This window comes from Gallinula chloropus (assembly GCF_964237585.1).
Source record: "Gallinula chloropus genome assembly, chromosome: 1".
Lineage (NCBI taxonomy): Eukaryota > Metazoa > Chordata > Aves > Gruiformes > Rallidae > Gallinula > Gallinula chloropus.
Window position 1 is genome coordinate 186013207 of NC_140085.1, and position 22936 is coordinate 186036142.

The following is a 22936-nucleotide window of genomic DNA, read 5'->3' on the forward strand; positions in this document are numbered from 1 at the left end:
AGGTCTAGTTATGCATATAGAAATAAAAAAATAGTATTTAAAATTATGGTTTATGGGTGAAAACCTAGCAGAAATATGAAGGCACAAACTACACTTCCACGTGCTACTTGAATTTTACCCTTTGATCTAATTCTACAAATATATTTTCAATTTTAAGATTTCTTTTGTTTTTTTTATTTAGGAGAACCATTCAAGACATGTTCCATTCCTGTGCATAAAAAATGGAGGTAGACCACTTGCAGGTAAACCAAAACCTTCCTCAAAGTAATGAATATTCATGCAAACCTTTCAGTTCCAAAATTACAATGAAAGAAGCCTGTAGTACTGGGCTCATTTTTCAGTCTGTGACACTTATTGAAAACAATGGTTTATCTGTTGTCTCCAGTGATTTTAACTCTGCAAACTACGGCAAGACAATGCAGGAAATAGTAAGGCCACATTATCATAGATATTGTTTGAGTATTAAACTGTTCTTGGTGATGAACAAATGAAACATCTATGCTTTCTGCCCTCCTGAAAATTAATTTGCTATCCAGACAAATTAGATTAGCTCTTAGTACAGTTCTAGCTTGAATTCACGTGTGATTCCCAACAATATGTATTGAGCGCCCAAAATCCAGTTGCTCCTTTGTAAAACATTCTTATACTGATTTGTTCCATCGTTCTCCAGAAATACTCACTGTGATACAGATGACAGGATAGCCAGCTATGGGACTGGTTCTGTCTTTGGCTCTAGAAGTATCATCATATATCAAAAGGGATGCCACTTGAGGGACAGAGGGAAAGGTGACATCTGCCATGCTGTTCATTTCCTCAATGTAAACAATGGCCTTGGCTGTCTGACAGTGAAAAGACAGAAAAGCTCTCTGTGAACATTTAAATAAACAAGCTGGACCTTGATCAGAATATGTCTAACCTTTGAAACATGTCCCAAAATAAGTTCTGAAACCTTAGCTGGATGAGCTATTGAGGAAGAATTGAGGCACTGGAAAGTATATTGCAGACTATATAAGCAAGAGCTAAAATGATTTTTTTTTCTTTTCAGAACACTGAAGACACTGGACCATTCTCCCTCTTGTGTCCCAGTTTTCTTGTATCACTTCAGTATACTGGCAGAACTCTTATGTGCACTGTATTCCTTAATGCCTGATGAAATAGTGTGTTTGTCATCAGCAAAGGCTGTGTGCTGTCTGGCTACCTGGAGTTAAAATTATATACAGGATGGTACTGATGATGGGGACAAAGAGTTTGAAGAACATTTTATGCAGAATCAGAGGAATATACTGTTTATATTTAAAGTATTTATGATATAATGTTAAATAACAAGAATATGTGGCTACTGCACTTCACACAAGAATAATACTAACATAGGTTTGACAGCAGAAGCTATATTTCACCTGAAATATAGGTGAAGGCTTCTCTCATTGTTTTTTTTACAGCACAGAAGTTATATTGTACTGCCAGACAGTGTTTCTAAGAGGACAACAGTTCTTAGGACTGATTCAATGATGAGAATATGTCCAGAATGGTATCTTGAAGACGTCAGCTCTACATAAGCTTTCATTGTCTCCATGACCCTATGAATCTTATTGCCTTGGCAAAAACTGTTTTGAGTAGGTGCTACTGCCTCAGATGGGATGATCATCTTTGTTCAAGATGTTATGTATGAAACTTGAGAGTAAAGTTATGAGCCAGAAAGCACAAAAGCATGTTTACCGGGTTTGACTGCTGACAACTTTGCCTGAGTTTTTTACCTGTATTTCTGCAATCATGTTCTCATCAGGCTTCAGGTGAACAGTGAAGGCTTCTCTCATCTCCCTTACTCCATCAAAGAGAACTTCAATCTCCACAAAGTGTTGTGTTTCACCCTCCTTAAACTCAATTTCTAAAAACATGATGAGACACATAAATTTGCTGCTCATAACAAGCTGTAATTCTAGGCCCAGTCATGAAACACGGCAGTTAATACTCTTCCAATTACAGATGTTTATATATTTAACCTATTTGATGCTAAAGCTACTAATAATGAATAGGAGTGGCCACATGTGGAAATCACTGAAAATAAGGCATTATCACCATCAAAAGAGAATTTCAAAGACCAGGATTTAGTCTAATAGAACTTAATATTTTGAAAATCATCTGGGACTAATTATTAAATAAATGTTGGTGACATGTGAATGACTAAAAAGCTGAATAATTCTAAGCATTGTCACTGATTACTCAAACAAAATGCATTTTGATATTGTATATACCAAAAATAAAGCACAAAGCCAGATTTATGGAAAATGGCTACATTGGGCCTGGCTGAGATGGAGTTAATTTTTCCCACAGCAGCCCTCACAGCACTGTACTGGATGTTGGTAGCCAGCAGGGTGTTGATAACACACCGGTGTTTTGGCTATTACTGAGCAGGGCTGGCACAGCACCAAGGCTGTCTCTCCTACATTTCTCCCCACCTCAGCAGTAGGCTAGGGGTAGGCAAGATTCTGGGAGGCGATACAGCCAGGACAGCTGACCCCAACTGACCAAAGGGTTATTCCACACCACATGATGGCTGCTCAGCAATAAGCAGCTGAAAGATACAGGGAGAACGTAGGGGCACTTGCTTTTACAAAGTTAGTCTTCCAGAGCAACCGCTGTGCATACTGAAGCCCTCCTTCAGGGGAAGTGGCCAGACATCACCTGCTGACGGGAAGCAGAGAATAATCTTTTGTTTTCCCTTTGCTTCCATGTGTGGCCTTTTGCTTTACTAAACTCTCTTTACTTTAACCCACAAGTTTCGGGATTTTTTTTTCCAACTCATTTTTCTGTCCTGCTGGTCCTGATAAGGACAGTTAAGGATCTGGGGCTTATGCCCATGGCTGAATAGGCAGGCTCCCTAAACCACAGATGTTTTGAAACCTGTGGGGAAATCCTACAGATCACAGACCTTTGTCAAAGCCTTCTGGGCAGAGACCCAGAGCCTCTTGTTCTGCAGTAGCATGTTTCCCTTGAGAACCCAGCCCCCAAATGCTGTTGGTGCACAGCAGGGTGAAGGCAAGCAAAGCACTAGGTAATGCATATAGTATAAGTATTAGCTGGCACTAAAAACTTCTGTGGTTTTCAGGGAGAAAGTGCAAAACTCTAAAATGCATTAGGCAAAGTGACTGGAATTAGCAAGTTCCAGGCTGATAATTTTCTTATTGCTGACAATTTTTCTCTTCAAATATCACTAATAGGAAATGCCTCTTCCATGGAGTTTGGAGATGGCTCAGTGTTGTTGCTGGATGTTAAAAAATAAGTCCTATCTTTCAGCTGCACTGAAAAACAAAACAGTTCATCCAAAACTGTGAAAACACTCCAGCAATGAATGATTCATCTTAAAACACAGCTCAGTATCATGTATTATCATAAACTTTAGAAGAAAAAGAAATATCATAGTGCTACAAACTCTATTAGTCTTTCATTAAACAATGTGGGTGGGCTATTAATGGAAAAAAGTTTATCAGCTAAGAAATTTCTCATTCTGTTGCACAACTTCTCTCCTCATTCATTACTAGTGAGAAGCTGTGGGCAGTGAATTGCAGAGATATAGAAAGAAAGCTTAATTATTATGAAAGTAAAAAATAATCAGAAAGAGACACATAAGTAGATGTTTTGGTATTCCATAAGTATCCCCTAAGTATCCCATAAGTAGAATAACAGTATTACACTTTGCAAATGTTAGAAATTTTTTCCATAGTTACTTGAGTTACAGATGTTTTTGAAGGAGTCACAATTCTTCTGTAAATATTTTCACTGCATTTGCATAACACATGGGGTCATGTCCATATTGAATCTGAATAGCAAACCATATTAATGGATGTGGTTGCAAAATATTTTATTCATAAAGTTATTTAACTTTTCAGAATTATGTTACAGACATGAATAAAAACAATTAGTAGGACATGACAACCATCTGAATGATCCTACCTTCAGATATAGGGTGATAGTCTTCTCCAGAAGTAGCAGATCCATCCTTTGTATGAACTCTCACGACAGAAACCTTGGAAGTATCTCCCAGACGTAGCACTGGGATTTTTACAACTGCTACTTGCATTGTGTCCTTTGGTTCACTCACACTAAATTTGGTCTCACCAAACTTAATGATAGCCTCTATAATTAGAAGAAAAATGTTTTCAGAGCACACAAATGGGCATTCAAAAGCCAGTAACAACAAAATAATTTCTTACTGTCTGCATCATCCCGAATCTTTATCAGGGTCTCATTTTGTTCACCAATTGAGGCACCAAAGGAAGAATCACTTCTCGGAGTGCCAAGAACCAGACGTAGTTCTTCCTCTTCTTCATGGAAAGTATCATCCATAAGCACCAGCGTGCAAGGCTTCTCGGTTTCACCTGCAATCATTCTGAAGGTAATATCATGCAGAACTTAGGTGTTCTTGCTCTATTACAGCACTTCTTTTCAAGCTCAAGGAATCACAGGATGCTTCAGCTCACCAAGGCATTCACCTTGACACCATATAAGTTAATGACCAATGACAATAGTGAAAGCAGAATAGTAATCATTACCATTCTATGGAAGCTCACTATTTAAGTTAAATCTCACATTTAGCAACTTCTCTAAGACAAGTTTCTATTTGGTATAGCCACTTTGCATGTATTGTTCCTTTTGGCTTCTCTAAGAATAAAATACTCCTTTATAGAGATCTCCTCCAATGCATGAATCTAAAAAATAAGTGCTTGTGTGAGGAAGCAGAGTAATAGAAACATTCACTAGCAGTAACAGTAATTTTATCCCTGAGTTTTTTGTTTCAAGAATTGCAGACCTTTTCGAGACACTCTCCAACTGTGTGGACCTTCACTTATATTACTGCATTTGAACTCTATGTCTTTTAAACTCCCACTGGTTCCAAATGACAGTGAGTATTGCCTTTAAAATGCTTTGGAGTTGAGAAATGCTGAGTTTGAGCACACATAAATCAATGTGCCAACGGGATGAAGTTTAACATGGCCAAGTGTAGAGTGCTGCACATGGGACATAACAACTCCATGCAACACTACAGGCTTGGGGGAGACTGGCTGGAGAGCTGTCAGGAAGAGAAAGACCTTGGGGTGTTGGTTGACCGCAGGCTGAATATGAGCCAGCAGTGTGCCCGGGCAGCCAAGAAGGCCAATGGCATCTTGGCTTGTATCAAAAACAGTGTGGCCAGTAGGTCTAGGGAGGTAATTGTTACCCTGTACTCGGCATTGGTGAGGCCACACCTTGAGTACTGTGTGCAGTTCTGGGCTCCTCACCATGAAAAGGACATTGAAGTCCTTGAGCAAGTGCAGAGAAGGGCAACCAGGCTGGTGAAGGGGCTGGAGGGCAAATCATATGAGGAACGGCTGAGGGAGCTGGGAATCTTTAGCCTGGAGAAGAGGAGTCTGAGGGGAGACCTTCTCACCAGCTACAACTACCTGAGGAGAGGTTGTAGAGAGGTGGGCGATGGTCTCTTCAGCCAGGTGACAGAAGATAGAGCAAGGGGAAATGGCATTAAACTGTGCCAGGGCAGGTTTAGATTGGACATTAGAAAAAAAGTTTTTAGTGAAAGAGTTGTCAGGGCCTGGAACAGGCTGCCCAGGGAGGTGGTTGAGTCACCTTCCCTGGATGTGTTCAAAAAAAGGGTTAATGAGGTACTTAGGGATATGGTTTAGCATAGGATGGGAATGGTTGGACTCGATGATCTTCAAAGGTCTCTTCCAACCTTGTGTGTGATTCTGTGACTTCCTAGATGTTCCGAGACTCTGGGAAAAAGGCCTTGCCTTTGGTCTTCTACAAGAGCGGCAAGAATTGTGAGTGGTGGGCAGAGCATCTGGCTCTGTGTCAGACTATGTGGGCTCATCATCATGAGAATGAGTCCTACATCTCTTAAAAGGGAACAGCACAGAACATGAGAGAGATAAGGCCAATTTCCAGTATTTTTTTTCATCATTATATATGTAAAAATTATCAAGATGAAGAACCAAATCAGGATGCTGACTGCATTCATTTTCTGAGGTGTTTTTTTTCCCCTACAGAAAATAAATTCTCCATGAGGAGGAAAAAAAAAATATATTCATCCTGCTCATTTTTACCTGGTAAATGTGAAAACTACTGAAACTTCTGCATCTCAAACAGGCCTGAGAAGCTTATGGACACACTGAAGTAGACCTCTTTACTCCTTGTCATCATGCAGAAATAGTAGACTGATACTCAAAAAAAAGATAAAAGTCACTTAGGAATAAGAGGCCTAGATCCTTTAAGCCTAATAAGTTGGGCTGTCTTTCCTGGTTGCACAGAAGCAATGGCAAAGGCATGGAGTACATGACAGCACTAAAAGCCGAGGCCAGCTCTAAATAAAGATAGTCCAAACAACTCACTTTACACAAGGACTGTGATATATGTCTATAGCAATATAAAGCTAGTCATTTCTGTGATAAGGGCATACCAAGGATTTTATACTCATGACAGAATTTGTTTAGAGCTTGTAAACAATATTATGTGTGTATAAACTTAAAAGACTCAAAGATGAAACTGTTTTCTGCACAAACGGAATCAGGAAATATTCTTCTAAGATAGTAACACCCAATTGATTTGTGTTTTATCTCTCATGTGAGATATTAAGTACATGATACTGGGAACTACTAAAAGCTTCCCTAGGGAAAAATTCAAACAGAAATTAGAGTTCTATACCTGTTGAAAGGTGTATTACTCATTTCAGTGCAAGACAAATTTATTTACCAGAAATCTGCTTAACAAAGAACAGAGCTTCTGAAGTTTCACTTCTGACAGCAGCTCCATGATTCTGTTATCATGTTACTCTGAACCTGCTTTTGCTACCATGGATAAAAAAGACCTTGTCCCTCATGCTAGAGCTATGTGAAGGTACGTCCCTGTGGTTGCTATTGATTATCCCTGGAAAATCATTACACAAATAGACATAATTTGTGTGCACTCTACCCACTGTGTATGGAAAATAATTTGGTGTTCCAGAGCAGTATTTTTGGCAGTATTTTTGGCACTGCTTTATGAGAAGACACAATTAAAACAAAGTAAAGCAAGGCAAACCAAACCAAACCAAGCCAAAAGATAGTAGACTGTAAGTGTCTAAAAGAAGTTCAAGAGCTTACCAGGAAGGAATGTGATGATGGAACTGTCAGTATTAGGACGCTCTTCAAAGTCCATCATTACCTGAGCTGAACCTTGCCTTGTATAGCATCTCACAGTGGATGTGTATCGGATATCCCCACTCCTGTATACCATGGCAGAAATCTGTCCATCATTTTCATTGCCTACATATACAGATTCTTTAAACTGCATCTTAGGCACTGGGCAGAAAAACATAAAAAGCATGTGTAAAGTATAGTTGCAAAAGTTACTGTATCTTCCCTCCACTATTTCAAGTTCAGCTAAGTCACACTGCACCAGATATATAAGGTAATAAGCTAGAGAATAAATAACAGATTTTCTACAGCTAAAAGATGTTATTCAATAGGAGAAGTGCTGGCTGTGTCTTGCAGTCATCCATCTCCATAAATGTGAAAAGGTACAAAAAGTAGTACTCACAGTCAGAGACAGAGTCATTAATGAAGATGGTGACCTTGCTGGGTTCTCCAAGGGCAGCGTTCATGGGCATCCTTAGCACAAGCTCAAACTTCTCAGTTCCTTCTAACATAGGCTGTCCGAGGTCATCCAGAATTACAACACGAAACGTCTGCATATTGACTCCAGGGGAAAAATCCAAATTACGACTGATGCCAACATAATCTACTCCAGCTACCAATGAAAAGGAGATGAATATCAAATGAACAAACAGTATTACATACAATTAAAAATATAGATATTTATCAATAGGCACTTAATTTAGGTAAATCTATTTTTTAATATAATTTTTAAATTTGCTAAATTTTTGCAATCATGTAAAACAAAAATATCTTTTGACCATCTAATCTGAACTATATAATAAAACAAGTTGATATTAAGTAACTTCTTGTTTAGAATAGAAGTAATAAAACGGTTGATTCTGTTCTGATGTAAACCAGTGTTTTTTCCACTAAATCCAATAAAGCTCATTGTAAGAAACAAAACTAAGCATAAAACTTGGAGAGAGACTCTGGCGATAAAGCAAAGACTTTTGGAAAGAAACTTCATATTACTCTGTAATGAAGTTGGAAGTTTTGAGACCATTATGTAAAAAGGTAAGGAAAAAAGGCTGGTGAGGTGGCCATAAGGAAGAACTGCTGTTCAGAGGAGTTGTGTAAAACAGAATGAATGGAAACCAAAAGAAACAAATTCGTCTCAGACCATGTCAGGAGGGGTCTGGCACCTTAGTGTTAAAGGCAGACTGCTCTGGGTTTGGCTTGCTCTTGTGTTTTGTTTTGTTTTGTGTTGTTTTAAGGAAAGCAAGCCAAGACATAACAATGAGAAGAAAGAAACAAAGCAAGATACTGACTGAAACATGATGCTGTATCTTGGATCCAAAGCACTAAAGCTATTCAGGACTGTAATGAAGGGCTGAGTTAAAATACTCACGTTGCAGGGAGAGTAAGCAGTGGAGCTGCTGAAACAAAGCTTTGGGGGAAACAGTTTCATTGAAATTAAAAAGTGTTTGGAATTCTTTGAATTTGACAAAATTTGGCAAGATTAAAGGCCATTATCAGATGTACACTTGGCTAGAGTCCCTGCTCCTCTACCCCCAAGCTAAGGCAGGATGTCAGGACTGGCGGCTCAGAGCAGCAGTATCTGCTGCTCTGTGAAAAACCAAGAACTAGGTTCATGGCTTTACAGGCAGCCTGCCACGTCAGAGCTTTCAGGCTGTGACCCACAGACCAGAATGGTCAAGAGTTGTGCCACTCCCAGTTTTGAATCCTAGAAGTGCTGGCACAATTAATCTAGATTCTTACTGTGATATTATTTTCCCCCCCCAAATAATTTAAAAATTCAAGCTGAGATAAAGACATCAGATCATACAAAGCAAATTCAGAAATGAAGTAATCATATCTTTTTTCCAGACTTCATAATTTTCTTATTCATTAGAAAGATGATATTTATCATATATGTTATGTATGGTACAGACATATGTTTAGATATTCCTGCAATAACAGTAAAGATTTAAACAACTTTGCCTTACTGAAAATGAGTTGAGAAGATAAACCCTACTGTCCAGTTGCATTCTGGATAAGAATTTAAGGATGATAATTTTTATGCTGACTTTATATGATATGAATGTCTTAATCTTAAATGTTGTGGTTTGTGGGAAAAAAAGAATACACTAACACTTGATTCTGCAAACGAACTTCTGTCAAAGCTACACAGCAGTAGCAAACCCCTTGAACAGGATACTAGATAATAACTACTCATTGTCTACAGTAAAAAAGAGAGGAGAAAAATCTGCACACAGTCAGTGATTGAAACTTTGTGCCCAGAGTCAGTAATCATCTTTGTGGGGTAAGGTTTTATGAGTATCTGAAAGCATCTCTCAGTGCTGGACTTCACAGTTGCTCCTGCTCCTATTTCTCTGAAAGAAACTCTGTAACTACTTGAACTGTTCTAAGAAAGATCTGCTAAAAGCATAAATCTTACGTAGCTGAATCTACATAAAGGCCAAACACATCTGTTGTTGAGATGTATTCTGAATGTAGAGCAGGACAATAACTCACCCTCTGCAGTTACCGGTTCAGATTTGCGAGACCTCACTGTAACAGACGCAGCTTTGGACAGATCCGTTCCAGTCCTCCAGACACGCACCTCCACGTAGCCAGCACTCTCGTCAACACAGTACTCATCGTTCCCAAAGTAGAATGCTGGTTCTGGTGAAAGAAGCACAACATCCATAAATATTTTTAAACTTACGTTGAAGGTAACAAGAGCATAAAATCCACAATTAGGCAATGGAGAGCACTTTGTTCTTTACAGTAAGTGAAAGAAAGCTTTTTATTTTCTTTTTTTAAGGTTTGGAGTTTTTCTATGTATTTTTGGCTTCTTTTCAAGCATTGGTTTGCCTATTTTGGGACAGCAATTGTTATATCAGCACTGTAATGTTTTTCTTGCCTCCTACATTTTCAACTTTGTGTGTCAGCAGGTATGAATCTCTGCAAAACCCAAACATGTTATCACATTAAACTTATTTGAGTTGGTTCCTGTGCACAAGCCAGAAAATTCCTTGCATTTTTCACTTTGGTGCAAATGGACAAAGGTGAATATAGATCATAAAACCTTAACTTGAATGTTCGCACAGACTCCTATTGCTAAAACCAGACTGGAACATGATATATAACTGAAGCTGCTTTTGGAAAGGCTTTCCAGCAAACCAAAGGGGCAAATACTTAATTTTAGTTCCCCCGCATCTAGCATTTAAAACATCATCAGTCTTATTTCATGTAAACTGGAATGTGAATAGTGTTTTATCTTAATATTAAAGTTCCACAGCTTATAAGAAAGAAGAGCAAAAAGCAAAGGAGTTTAAGTGCTATCTCATGTAACAGATATTTTCATTCTTATTTTTTTTTCACTTTTTTTTTTGGTTTCCTACCCACAGTAATTACACAAAGGAAATCGACTTAAGAACATTGTCCAGCTTCATCCTGGATGTATATCAGCTCCTCATTGTTACCCTTTCCATTCCTGTTTCGAACATGTAAGAGTAAGTATATACACTCTCTGGACCTTCTTGCATACCTACTAACTTTGATAAGTGTTCTACTTACAGCCATACTGCAGAACTACATATTAGATCTGCAAAGAAATGGACCATTTCAGACACACAATGATCCTTTAAAACTCTCAAGATGGAAAAAAAGCTTATCCAACCTCTAGAGGTTAAAAATACAGAATGTGTACTAGGGTCAAATGGTTATAAACATGCCAATGGTTAATAAAGATAGTTAAAATATTAATAAATCTAATAGATGTCATTTTTTAAACAAGTATTTTTAAAGTTAGCACACTTTTCCAAGTCTAATCTCAGTTTTATAATCCTGTTCTCTCTATAATGGTGTGGTAGTTCTGGAAACAAATCTAGACTTGGCCCCACCTCATTTTAAGCTCTTAAGTAAGAGGTACTCACATTTGTAGCCTGCTTGCTCTCAGCTTTCAAGGACAAGCATAGGCAATTCCAGGAGGTTTCCCATCATAATGAGCATATGGAGATAGCTCATCCACTGCAGTGAGTAAACTCTAAGGATATCTGGAAGCATATGCTTCTACTCACTGACTAAACAGGGAACTTAGATGACCTGCCTTAAACTAGATGGGAGGTGTAAAAGAAAATGGTGTTGAGTTTTTGTAGTGTTAGCCTAGTGCTTGCTTTACTGCTGCTGAAGAAGATTTCTCATGCATTGCTTTCCTGTAGTCACAGCCAAACATAACAGTGCCTATAAAGCTTCAGTTAGCTTGCCTTGTGTCCCAGCGTGAGGTTTTTACACTTTTTGAGGCATGTATCTTCAATGACAGATGTATTCTGCATGGCTACCCATCCTAGGAAACAAATCCTTACAAATGTTTTGTAAGTTCATTTCCTGTAAACTGTGTTAGTAGCTCCCCAGGGGAAGTAGCAGAGCCAAGCTACCAACAGGGAAAGCATTGTCTTTCTCAGGCCATGGCTGGAAAACACTCTGCTCAATGGCTGAAGGCTCACTTACAGCAGGTCTTTAATCTAGTAATCACCCTGGAAAGAGACCACTGCAAATTTAATGGTTCCTCTTACAGAAATAAGAGGAAGGGTTGGTTTTTTGTTTGGGTTTGGTTTTGGTTTTTTTGTTTTGGTTTGTTTTTTTTGTTCAGACTCACAGATTTCACTGGCATGAAGTTACAATAATCAGAGGAGAAAGGTTAGGAGCTTTACTCCCAGGTTTCTTGGCACGGAAATGAAATCTTTGTCTTGCCTTGGCACTTACACAGTCAGGAGCATATATCAACTACAGCACTAGTCAGTCATCGAGCAGGAAAACAAACACACTTCTCATGCTGCTAGAAAGAGGTCTATCTTTGAACGTATATCAGAAAATCAGTGAGATAGCACAAAAAAACTTATTTCCAAGGAGGCTTTTGTTTTTAAAATGATATGCTTATAATCTGCTTTAGAGGGACACAGCAAAAGAGTAGGTTGGTTGTAAGATATGCAAAGTGCCACAATCAGTATGTGCTGCCAGTGCAAATAATACGTGAGGCGGGATAGTTAGCACAAATGCAAAAGAACAGATTCTTCTGTGCTGACATCTCAGTAAGCTGGAATACTGAAGTGATTTTCAGTGATACATGCTTCCAGTGAGAGACACACAAAGATACACATGTGTATATATTCTCAGAAGGAGAGAAATATTACAAGAAAACTGGACCTGCCACTGACATACTCGGATACTGGAACTAGGAGAAGCAGTCATTACAACTGAACTCATGCTTGATCTTCCCTAGTGGTTTTAAACCATTTATTCCTAAAAGCTTTTGCCATCCTTCTTTCCATGCACAGTACAATGAAGACTATGATGTCAACATCGTGAGTTGCCAGAGCTATCAGAAATCTGTCATGGTAATGCAGAAGGTGTGAGACAGTGTTTTGTAAGCTTACCAACCTGTTCTGGTACAGTCTAGGCATGCTAGTGCAATGCTGCATCCGAAGTAATGAGCCCTGATGGTTGACACAGCTAATTAGCTTGGACATAATGACAAGATTTCCTCTGATCTGGCTCATACCTAGACAACGAATACATCCCTGCAAAATGTTTACTTGCATTTCAGTATCACAGCTAGCATTAAATGACTGAGCTGCCGAGTCTGTATTTAGCACAGGACACTCCACCCTTCTAAACATGTAGTGGGTGAGTTCTAGGTAGACCAGTTAAGAACACAAGTTCCATTAGATGTGATAAGGAATGGGCATTTACTGTATAGTAGCAAAAAGGTCAACTTCTGTAATCTCTCTCATATATACATGTTAATACAAGGAAAAGAAAAGCTCAGAAAAAATGTCCATTACCAAAAAGTTTATATTATGTTATTATCAAGGAGGACTTTAACATCTAAAAGTAGGCAGCACCATTCTACAGCTATTTACACATATTTGAAGCTATGCAAGCAACTGAGCTTGCATTTAGCACAATTAATTTAATTTGCCAAGTCATTCATTTTTGCTGAATGCTGTAGAAGCAGGGGTCAGGACTACAGTCAGAGCTCAGTTCTAGGTACTTATTGTGCCAATGCCAATAGCTTTTTATTTGATGTGGTCAAAACAGATTAAATTCTAAATTCATATGTTGTAATCTTAACAGCTTTCATTTTCTGAGCGCTGTTGTCGTAACTTTGGCAATCAAAAAGTAAATTCACCTCAGAATCAAAATCACTAGTGGCAGACAAATTGCCACATGCAGTATCTCAAGCAAACAATTACTGCATTCCCATTTGTCTCAGTTTATTTCTGTCTAACAAATATTTTTTAAAGGATACTGAAAAGATTATAGCAGGCAAAAGGACAGACATAAGTTTACCAAACTCAGTGGTATTTTTTAAGAAAAGCACAAGATTTTTATTTAATCTACAAAGGCAAAGCCATACATTGACTGGACTGGTAATTGCTGAATTACTCTTATTTTATGCAACTTAATCCAGTAATTTCAGTAGAGTATCAGAGTGAATCGAGATCAGTAGCTGCTATTAACAACACTATATATGATTCACTTTTAATTAATTTATGATACATACTGATTCAATACAGTTCTTCACATGTTAATTCACCCTTTATGTCAAATTGCATCCATGCTTCAGTTTCTCTACCATCACAAGCAACACTTGTCTAGCAGGCCTGGAATGCATGTCTAACCTCTCCACTACAAGAGTAAGTAAAACTCAAGTGTCGGCAAAGTAGCACAGAAAAGGAAGTAGTCTGCAGCCCTGGCTGCAAGACTGAGGGTGGCAGAGTAAGGTGGCTACAGTGACACCCCATAGCTGGTCACCTACTCTTTTCTTGTCAGTCCCATTCCTGCTGCAAGGACAGCCTGCAGTGTAGTTTACAGTACATAAGGATCATCAAGTCCAACTCCTGGGTCCACACAGGGCCAGCCAGTTCTTCTGTAGCTCAGAAGAACTAAGCTAACTCTGATTTTGCTTAATGTCAGATTGCAATTCACAATGGTTCATTAAGAACTAGATGATATACAGAGTATTCCTGACTCACAGAGAGTAAAGACATCTGAGTGCATGAAGTCTTGCTGTTCAAGATGTGTGCCTTTACACTAAAGATGATTTTTTCAACCATTAGTTAGCTATTATGCACAAGATAGCAATGAACAGTCTTAAGTTGTCTCCCACCTATAACTGGCCTTTCAGAAGAAAGATTAATGTATGAGATTGGCTATTGTAAGTGAACTTAAGTTGGAGGCAATTAATTTACCTTTGTTGATTTGTTGAGAAACACTGTTACCTTTCTGAAATACCAAATTCATATGTATGTGAACAAACATGAAAATATTTATTAGTAGAGGTAGTAATGTCACAATAATTTCACACAATATCAGGATGTAACATACAGACCTTGCTATCACTGGAACTACCACAGGTGTCATAGGAGTTTTTCCTATGTTTGCATTCAAAGGACAGGGCCAAATGTTTTTTCCTGCTAGCAGTACACCAAGCTTCAATCACTTGCTCAAACCGTTCCATAATGCAGATAATTGCCTCATTTACCAATGCAAATAAAAGGCTAATAGCTGAAGAAACAAACACTTTGGAATCTGGGGACACACCCAAATGTGATCATATTATCCACAACAACCATCTGATTTTCACATACAATTTTCCCAGCGGCTAGACCTCCCACAGAGCATGAAACCGACTCAGAGTCTTCTACATGTTCTATTTTTAAAAAGAATAAGATTATTTTTATGTAAGAAGCCCAGGAAATGCCATCAGTAAAAAATTCTCAAAGAATTGATGAGTCAGAGGCAGACAGATAAATGGGAAGGCTTGGCAGAAGTATTTAAATACACCACACACAAGGTACCTCACAAGGAAACCAAGCATGAAGGAGCTCACACTCAGTGAAACATACACAAGGACTCCTACAAACAGACACAGTAGGAGAAGCTGAGCAGCATTTTAGAAATCAGGCTACATAAACATATAACATGTAGCCATTTCTAAATATGTTTTTCACACTTTAATTGAATAATTGGTTTACTACTGGGCCTTGCAGAGGAAGCAGTCTGTAGAACAGGTTTGAGTGCAGTAAGCATAATATAAGCAAATCCAGAGGTTTGCTGAAAATAGTATTTTCAATTTTTCACTTCCTCACACCTATGCCCATATTAACAAACATAACCACAAAATCACAGTCCTTTCTTTATAATACCTTGTAACAGCATCAACTTAAATTACAACCTTGATCTCTAAAATTTTAAAGCCCAAAGTCATAGTGATACCAGTTATGTTTTCTCCCTATCTGAGATTTCCACTGGATGGCAAGTAGTGGTAGTAAGGCTTTTCAATGGTAAACAAACATATTTGGCAATGATTGCTGATGGGAAGTTGTCAAGGAAATAGTGGAGACTCAGTAGCAAATATAATAATTCCTGGGCCTTTATAAAAGTAAATGGATGCTGAAAAAGGGTGAGCAATGAAAGCCCATAGACTTTGAGAAAAATGATGTAACAATATTCAAAAATTTGAAATAAATCCAAATTGTGCATTTTCTGAGAGTAATTTTTCAAAAAATCACAGAATGATTTGGGTCAAAAGGGACCTTTAAAGATCATGGCATCATAGAATATCCTGAGTTGGAAGGGACCCATAATGATCATTGAGTCCAACTCCTGGCTCCACACAGGGCCAGACAAGTCAGAGCATGGGACTGAGGGCATCATCCAGATGCTTCTTGAACTCAGTCAAGCTCAGTGCTGTGACCACTTCCTTGGGGAACCTGTTCCAGTGCCCGATCACCTCCTCAGTAAAGAACCTCTTCCTAATATTCAAACTAAACCTCCCCTGTCTCAGCTTCATGCCGTTCCCTCAGATTCTATCACTGGTCACCAAAGAGAAGAGATGGGCATCTGCCCCTTTGCTCCCCCTTATAAGAAAGCCACAGACTGTGATGAACAATAGAATCATAGAATGTGTAAGGTTGAAAGGGACTTTTAGAGGTCATTAGTACAACCCTCCTACAGCAAAGGGACATCTTCACTAGATCAGGTCATTCTGAGCAACCTGTTCCAGAGATCCACCACCCTCATATTGAAGAATTTTTCCCTAATATCAACCTAAATCTCCTCTTTTCGAGTTTAAAACCATTACCCCTGTTGCTACATGGCCTCGTGAACAGTTCTTCCCCAGTCTCCCCTCAGTCTCCTTTGCTCCAGGCTGAACAAACGGAGGGACTTCAGCCTCTCCTTGTAAGTTTCCCCCTTCAGACTCCCTCATTGTTCTCCTCTGGACACTCTCCAATAGTTTCATGTCCCTCTTGTACTATGGCACCCAAAACTGCACACAGTACTTAAACTTCATGTACTGAACCCTGTGCCATGTCCACAGATGTCTTTCAGTAGATCAAGTTTCCCAAAGCCCCATCCAACCTCTCTTTGAACACTTCCAGGGATGGGGAATCCACAGCTTCTCTGGACAATCTCTTCCAGTGTGTCATCAACTTTATCATAAAACACTTCTTCGTTATGTCTAATATAAATCTACCCTCTTTCAGTTTAAAGCTGTTGCCTCTTGTCCTCTTATTGCAGGCCCTGATAAAAAGTCTCTCTTTCTTATAAGGCCCCTTTATATATTAAAAGGTTGCCAGAAACTGTTCCCAGAGACTTCTCCCGGCTGAACAACCCCAACTCTCTCAGCCTTTCCTCACAGAAGAGGTGTTCCAGCCCCCTAAGCATTTTTGTGTCCCTACTCTGAACCCAGTCCACAAGGTGTATGTCTGTCTTGTGCTGAGGATCCCAGAGCTGGATGTAGTATACCAGGTAGGGTCTCACAGACCAGAGGGGCAGAATCACCTTCCTTGATATGCTGGCCACATTTCATTTTATGCACCCCAGGATGTGGTTGGCTTTCTGGACTGCAAGCACACATTGCTGGCTCATGTCCAATTTTTCATCCACCAGTATCCTCATGTCTTTCTGTGCAGGACATGATACTACTCATCCCCCAGTTTGCACTGATATTGAAGACTGCCCCATCTCTGAGGGCTTTGTTGGCACTTGGTCTTGTTGAACTTCATGAGGTTCATATGGGCCCTCACCTCAAGCCTGTCCAGGTCGCTCTGGATGGCAGCTCTTCCCTCAAGCTTGGTGCCAACTGCAAACTTGCTGAGGGTGCACAACAGCCAGACATCAGACCACAGAAACAGAGCTCCAATGACAGAAAATATGCTCTGCTGTATGTTAAAAGCTCTTGAATTCTCTTGTTTGGACTTCTGACCCCGTTCGTGTGGGAGGGAAAAGAGTTGCCTGACAGACAGTAATGTGAGTTAATCCTTTGATGACTTACACATTCAAAAGGTGAATCAACATCATTAAAGCCCAATGGGGTAGACAGGTTATTCTTCTGTTCAGTATCTTTTGTATCTTCAAAGACTGATGTGCAACATGGCAAAGTCACAGTATAAGGATCTTCAAAGGAAGCTAGATGATCTGAAGAAACCTTAGGAAAACTGAATGCACTGAGATATCCTATACAACTTGATGATCCAAAACTTAAGCACAGAAAGCACTCACAAGGTCATTAAATTCAAACCCTAAAAGCACAAGCAACCAAGAGCAAATTATTATTTTAGAATGGTTTGCTAGGCTTTCATTACATTTTCAAGCAGCCTATAATAAATATCTGTAGTACAAAGGCCAAAGTCTTAAAATATAACATGCTACAGAAAGGCAGGAGAGAGAAAGATTTTCAATATATTCTTGAGTGAACTGTCATAAAATGATGATCCATTAGGCTTTGGAAAACAACATCATTACATTTAAGAACACCATCTCATTTAACTCAGAAATTCTAATTTTAACTGAGAGTATCAATTTTCTACAGCTCATGTGGTCTCCTATCTTCTGCTTATCAACTTTTTAATGTTCTTCGAGTACAAAACTCAAAAGCTGTTTTCTGTTTCAACATTCTCCCAGAAATACTAGTTTAATGCACATAGAACTACAATAATGCATAAGCAAGCTGACTGTTTAAGGGCCTGCGGTAATGAAGGCTTAGAGATATGCTGTTCTATCTCTAATGTAAAGGAGTCCTCTGAAATAGATGTGACAAAGTACTGTCTGGAGGTCATGGTCTGTTCATCCTTACTGATTAAAGGAGCCTAGATCGTAAGGTTAGAATATATACTTAGTATGCAGATAAGTGAAGGGAAGATTAATCTAACATCATTAGTTCATATACATGTATGAGTGTGTACCAGCATACACATATATAATAAACTGTCACTAAGAGACAATGTTAGAGAAGCAAATCGTAAATGCACCTGGTTGCCTTTACAGAATATCTTACTATGATATTAATTTGTTTCTGTGATAGACTGCAAACAGGGACTTTCCAAAATCTTAAGCCTATCATCATAAATTGTACAGTTTTCCTTCTTTTGAAATGGTGATAAGAAACTAGAAGTAAATACAGAAAGCAAGAGTCACAAATTGGATGTCTTCCACTTTCTCCCTTGATTAGTTGCCAGTCTGGCCACCTGCCACAGACTGGCTAAAGAGAAGGGGGTCTCACAGAGATTTTACCTAAGAAGAGGACATAAGAAATTAAAACCTGAGCAGAAGTGCCAGAGGCATCTGACCACAGACACTATAAGAACAGAAATGGGACAAAGTAATCATAGATGGCTAGTTTGTTATTTTCATCACCTCCAGAGAACGGTAAAGGATACTTGGCCAAACCACAACTTCAGTCCATAATACAACATGGGGCATGCTCTGCCTACACTGTTCAGGTTGTAACTAAAATTGGACAAATAGACTGGCAGATATTAACTGCCACGATCAATTGACTACTCATTCAGTTTAAGGTTATGGCACACCTAATGTCAAAAAGGAAAAGACATATTGGATCACTTGCCTTGGAGGCCAGTGGAAATGAGGAGATTCCAGATAGCCTTGTGAGATAAGGATGTTCCTCTGACAAACTGGGTAAGTAATAGAATATTTAATTATCAACAACTGGAAATTTGGCTCTGTACACACCGAAAAGTTAGTTGAAAAATTAGCACACATGAAGGTTAGTTGATACTGCATGCCCACTGGGGCACTTAATGCAATGCATATATTTATAATGTAGCACTGCAGAGCTGATTTTCTTCACCTTTTCAGGCTATTGATAGCAAATGTCAATATAGACTTTACTACTCCAAGCAAGATGTACAAGTGTTAGAGGCTAGTAATTTCCACAACACGGTCTAAGGATTTCCAAAGTTTAATTAACTGTAGGGGGAGTGTGAGCAAATGTTTTAAATAAATCTCCATAAGACTAGAGAATTAATCTGTTGTTTGACATCTAACATTGGCTTTTTGCATTACCATAACATGATCATACCATCATCTAGTTTACTCAGCTGTAAAATATCCCCGGACAGTGCTACCCTCTGTCATGTGGATGATAGGAGTGATTGATTCTGTTGAGTAGGTATAAAGAAAACGGTAAGCAAACCTCTGACATAAATCTGAGTCCTTTGCATTCCCAGCCTTGACGCAGAAATGTCAAGAAGAAGTCTGAACGGCTGCTTGCCCATCTAATGTGAATGAAGTGGAACAAATGTATTTAATGTACTTCCTGCTGTGAACAGCATGAGGCTTCAACAATTCCACTAAGGCAAGATGACTGTTTGTCAGCCTGGCTGTAAGGCTGTGTGCTCACATGGCAACACTAAATACAGTAGCATGGAATTAAAATCACATGGGAAGACAGCCACTGACGAGAAAACTATAAGCAAACAAAATAATTATAAGCATTTTTCTCTTAGCTGCAAACTCCCAGCTTGGCATTCATCACGCCTCTCCTCTTCTGGTTTCAAAATGTGATTACAAACCAAAGAGTTTAAAATTTGCTTATAGGACAAAACAGAGTAAGTAAGAAAGGGTCCAAATCAGCGGCCTGAAAACCAAAACATTTGACTATACAGAGCACAGCTCTGACTGTAAGCCTTGTTGCAAGGACTAAAGCATTTTGTATCAAACTTCTTGCACACAACACAGCAACAGTTAGTCTTGTAACCAATTACAGGCTCCTCATTACCAGATGAGTACTAACAAAAGAATTTGATCTCCTTTTTTTTTTCCTCTAGATATGTGAAAAGACTTTGGAGTCACAGCTTCCGCTGGAAAAACAAAGAGCACTTGCACACTGATCATGCTTAGTTGCCCCTGGGCTTGGGGATTCAGACATTTCTGCGGGGTTTGAGTGTTTCAGGGTCTGAGACTGAACTCCAGCACTCCTCTCTCCAAGGGGAATGAAAAGTGCACAGGAACCTTATATTCCTTTTCCTAGATGCATAATATTGATCTATTATGCAATGTAAAGTGCCTCCTCCAAATGAGCTTTATGTTGAGCTCTGTTCTTCATGCAGGATGGGTTATGTTCTGAGCCAATCTCTGAACTCCAGTTCTTCAGGGATTTCTGTTCATCCCCCAATTCCTTGAGAGGCATGAACACAAATAGTTCAGCTCATCAATTCTGGCCAGATTTAGCACCACAAATTCATATTTGTATGGAAAATGTTTGATTTTTTTGTTGTTGTAGGTTTTTTTAACCTTGAAGAGCCGAATACCTATTGAAACACTTTTCGGCATTCATGTTTTGTTAGATTTCAACTAGACTCTTTTAGACTTTTCTTTAAAACCATAGTTATATTATGAAGGATGAATACCTATGTATCTCTTTGTAGTTTAATGGCATTTCATGGCAGGAGTTATTCTAACACAAAATTAGAAAGAATGTCTTCCTTCATGCCCAGTAGTACTTATGACTTTGGAATGAAGGTAGGGTTTATACATACTGTCAGAAATTGAGGCATTCAGATGCACAAGGTACACATGGTGACTGATCTCAACAGATTAGTTATTTCTCCTAGAATGGATGGGGTGATTCCTGGGCATCCATTTCTCTTTTCATTAACTACAGAAGGAACCTGGCATAAGCTGTTTTAATGCGGCATCTAAATGTATAGATGCTAATATCCAGCGAGATTACTGCCACCACTAGAGTGGATGATTTACTTAGGCCTTTCCCTTGCAAGCTCTTCTTCCTGTGGTTCATGGTTAGTAACTATCACCTCTCTGATTCAAACAGATTCATATTTTTATTTTTTAGTGCTTAAACTGTAGTGGCATATGTAACTGAATCCTTGATTACCACTCATAGTTTGCTTTCCTGTCCATTCCATTAACTTAATCTTTTTCCTCTTTTCTTTCTGTCTCCAGCTTGAGGACCTATCAGGATAAGTCCCTTCCAAAGTAAGAAGTGTCCCAACAGCAGCATCAATTTAAAAATAATCTTTCTCAGAATATAAATACCTGTACATGTTCAGCATACTATGGGTTTTTTTTTCCAGATTTTGCTTTGGCAGCACCGTACAACTGCATAATCCCCAATTAAAGTATTCAGTTGCCAGGAATTTCTTTAATATACTCTGGTTTACCAGAAAATTGACTTTTTGTTTACTGTCATGATTGTATAGGAACTCAGCTATTTTAGTTAGACCCTAGGGGCCTTCTCTAGAAATAAAAGAAGAAAAGACTTTGATGATAGGTACTGAAGGTGTATGTTTCCTAATTAACTTGCATTGAATGCCAGAGGAGATAAGGTAACTTTGCTAGTGCTGACTTGACTTCCATAGGAAAGATCTCATGTAGTATTATTAAACTTTGACCTTTGCTGTTTGTATCTTTTGACCTGAAGAAGTAAATTCATAATGTTAATCCAGTCACTGTACTTGGAGAAATCACAACTGTGACATTTGTCCAAAGAAACTTTGTTATTAGGAGATAATTTTAAACAAACAGTGACAAAAATATATCAGTAGATGTGATGTAAAGAGACTGAAGTGGACTACAGAATTTAGTATGCTAACATGACTTTAGTTTGATGATTATAATCTATGTGCTAAAGCTTTTATCCGTCTCTGTCTTCAGCATGTTCTAAAGTTTTATTGCTAAAAGCTAAAAAATGCTTTTTTCATTTCACATATACACTGTTTTACCTTATTAAAATTAATGTTTTCACTGAAAATATTTTACTTAAATTTCCCAAACACTTCCCCATGTCAGATTTTTTAATAAATCCCATGAGATTCTTTGTATTTGTTAAATGATTCCTATTGAAAAGTTTATAGCGTTAAGGCATGTTGTGCTAATAAATACAGGAAATAACAGACTTAGAACTGAATGGTGGTACATAAACCAAAGTACTTCTCACGTTCTCTAATGGCAGTGTTAAAATAAAGGATATTTCTTGTTAACTTTCTAAACATTTTATGGGTGTTTCATAAACTGTTAATTTGTATACTGTGTTGGAATTTATTAATTTCCATAATTTTTTATTCAAAGCCACTCTAGGTTACTGTTAAAAAACTTGTGTATTACAATGTCTAACTTCAAATGCTAAAAAAGAAAGTATATGTGTTCCCTTTAAGAGACTGAGGTTCCCTCTGAAGTTATTAGATGGTCTAATATCAGATCATCTCTTTTTTTCATTAACTCTTGGAGGAACACGCTCCCCACCCCAAACTTTCTGCATACATTTTAAGTGGTTGAAGCTGGGAAATCAGTTTCTTTGCAGATTTGGTTTTTTATAGCTACTCTCCCAATATTCTGTGCTCTGGTATCCACAAACTGTAAAATTCATGAATTCATCAAAACAATTTTGAAAAATCCAACTGTGGTAACACCCCTATAGAAATAAACCTCCATTTGCTGTCACAGCCAGATAAACATTTCTGTTTAAGCCTATGTTGGAT

The 22936-nt window shown here is 38.5% G+C and overlaps 1 protein-coding gene across 1 annotated transcript in view; it reads right to left on the reverse strand.

The window, feature by feature from the left end:
• The window catches only part of FREM2 (FRAS1 related extracellular matrix 2), a gene marked incomplete at its 5' end in the record, with an annotated part of 127672 nt that overhangs the window by 27342 nt on the left and 77394 nt on the right, over positions 1–22936 (reverse strand). Inside the window, 7 exons of the mRNA XM_084279278.1 lie at positions 681–839; positions 1755–1885; positions 3952–4134; positions 4212–4376; positions 7131–7328; positions 7567–7776; positions 9660–9809. Of these exons, the coding sequence (XP_084135404.1) occupies positions 681–839; positions 1755–1885; positions 3952–4134; positions 4212–4376; positions 7131–7328; positions 7567–7776; positions 9660–9809 (1196 nt within the window). The remainder of the gene's footprint in view (positions 1–680; positions 840–1754; positions 1886–3951; positions 4135–4211; positions 4377–7130; positions 7329–7566; positions 7777–9659; positions 9810–22936) is intronic.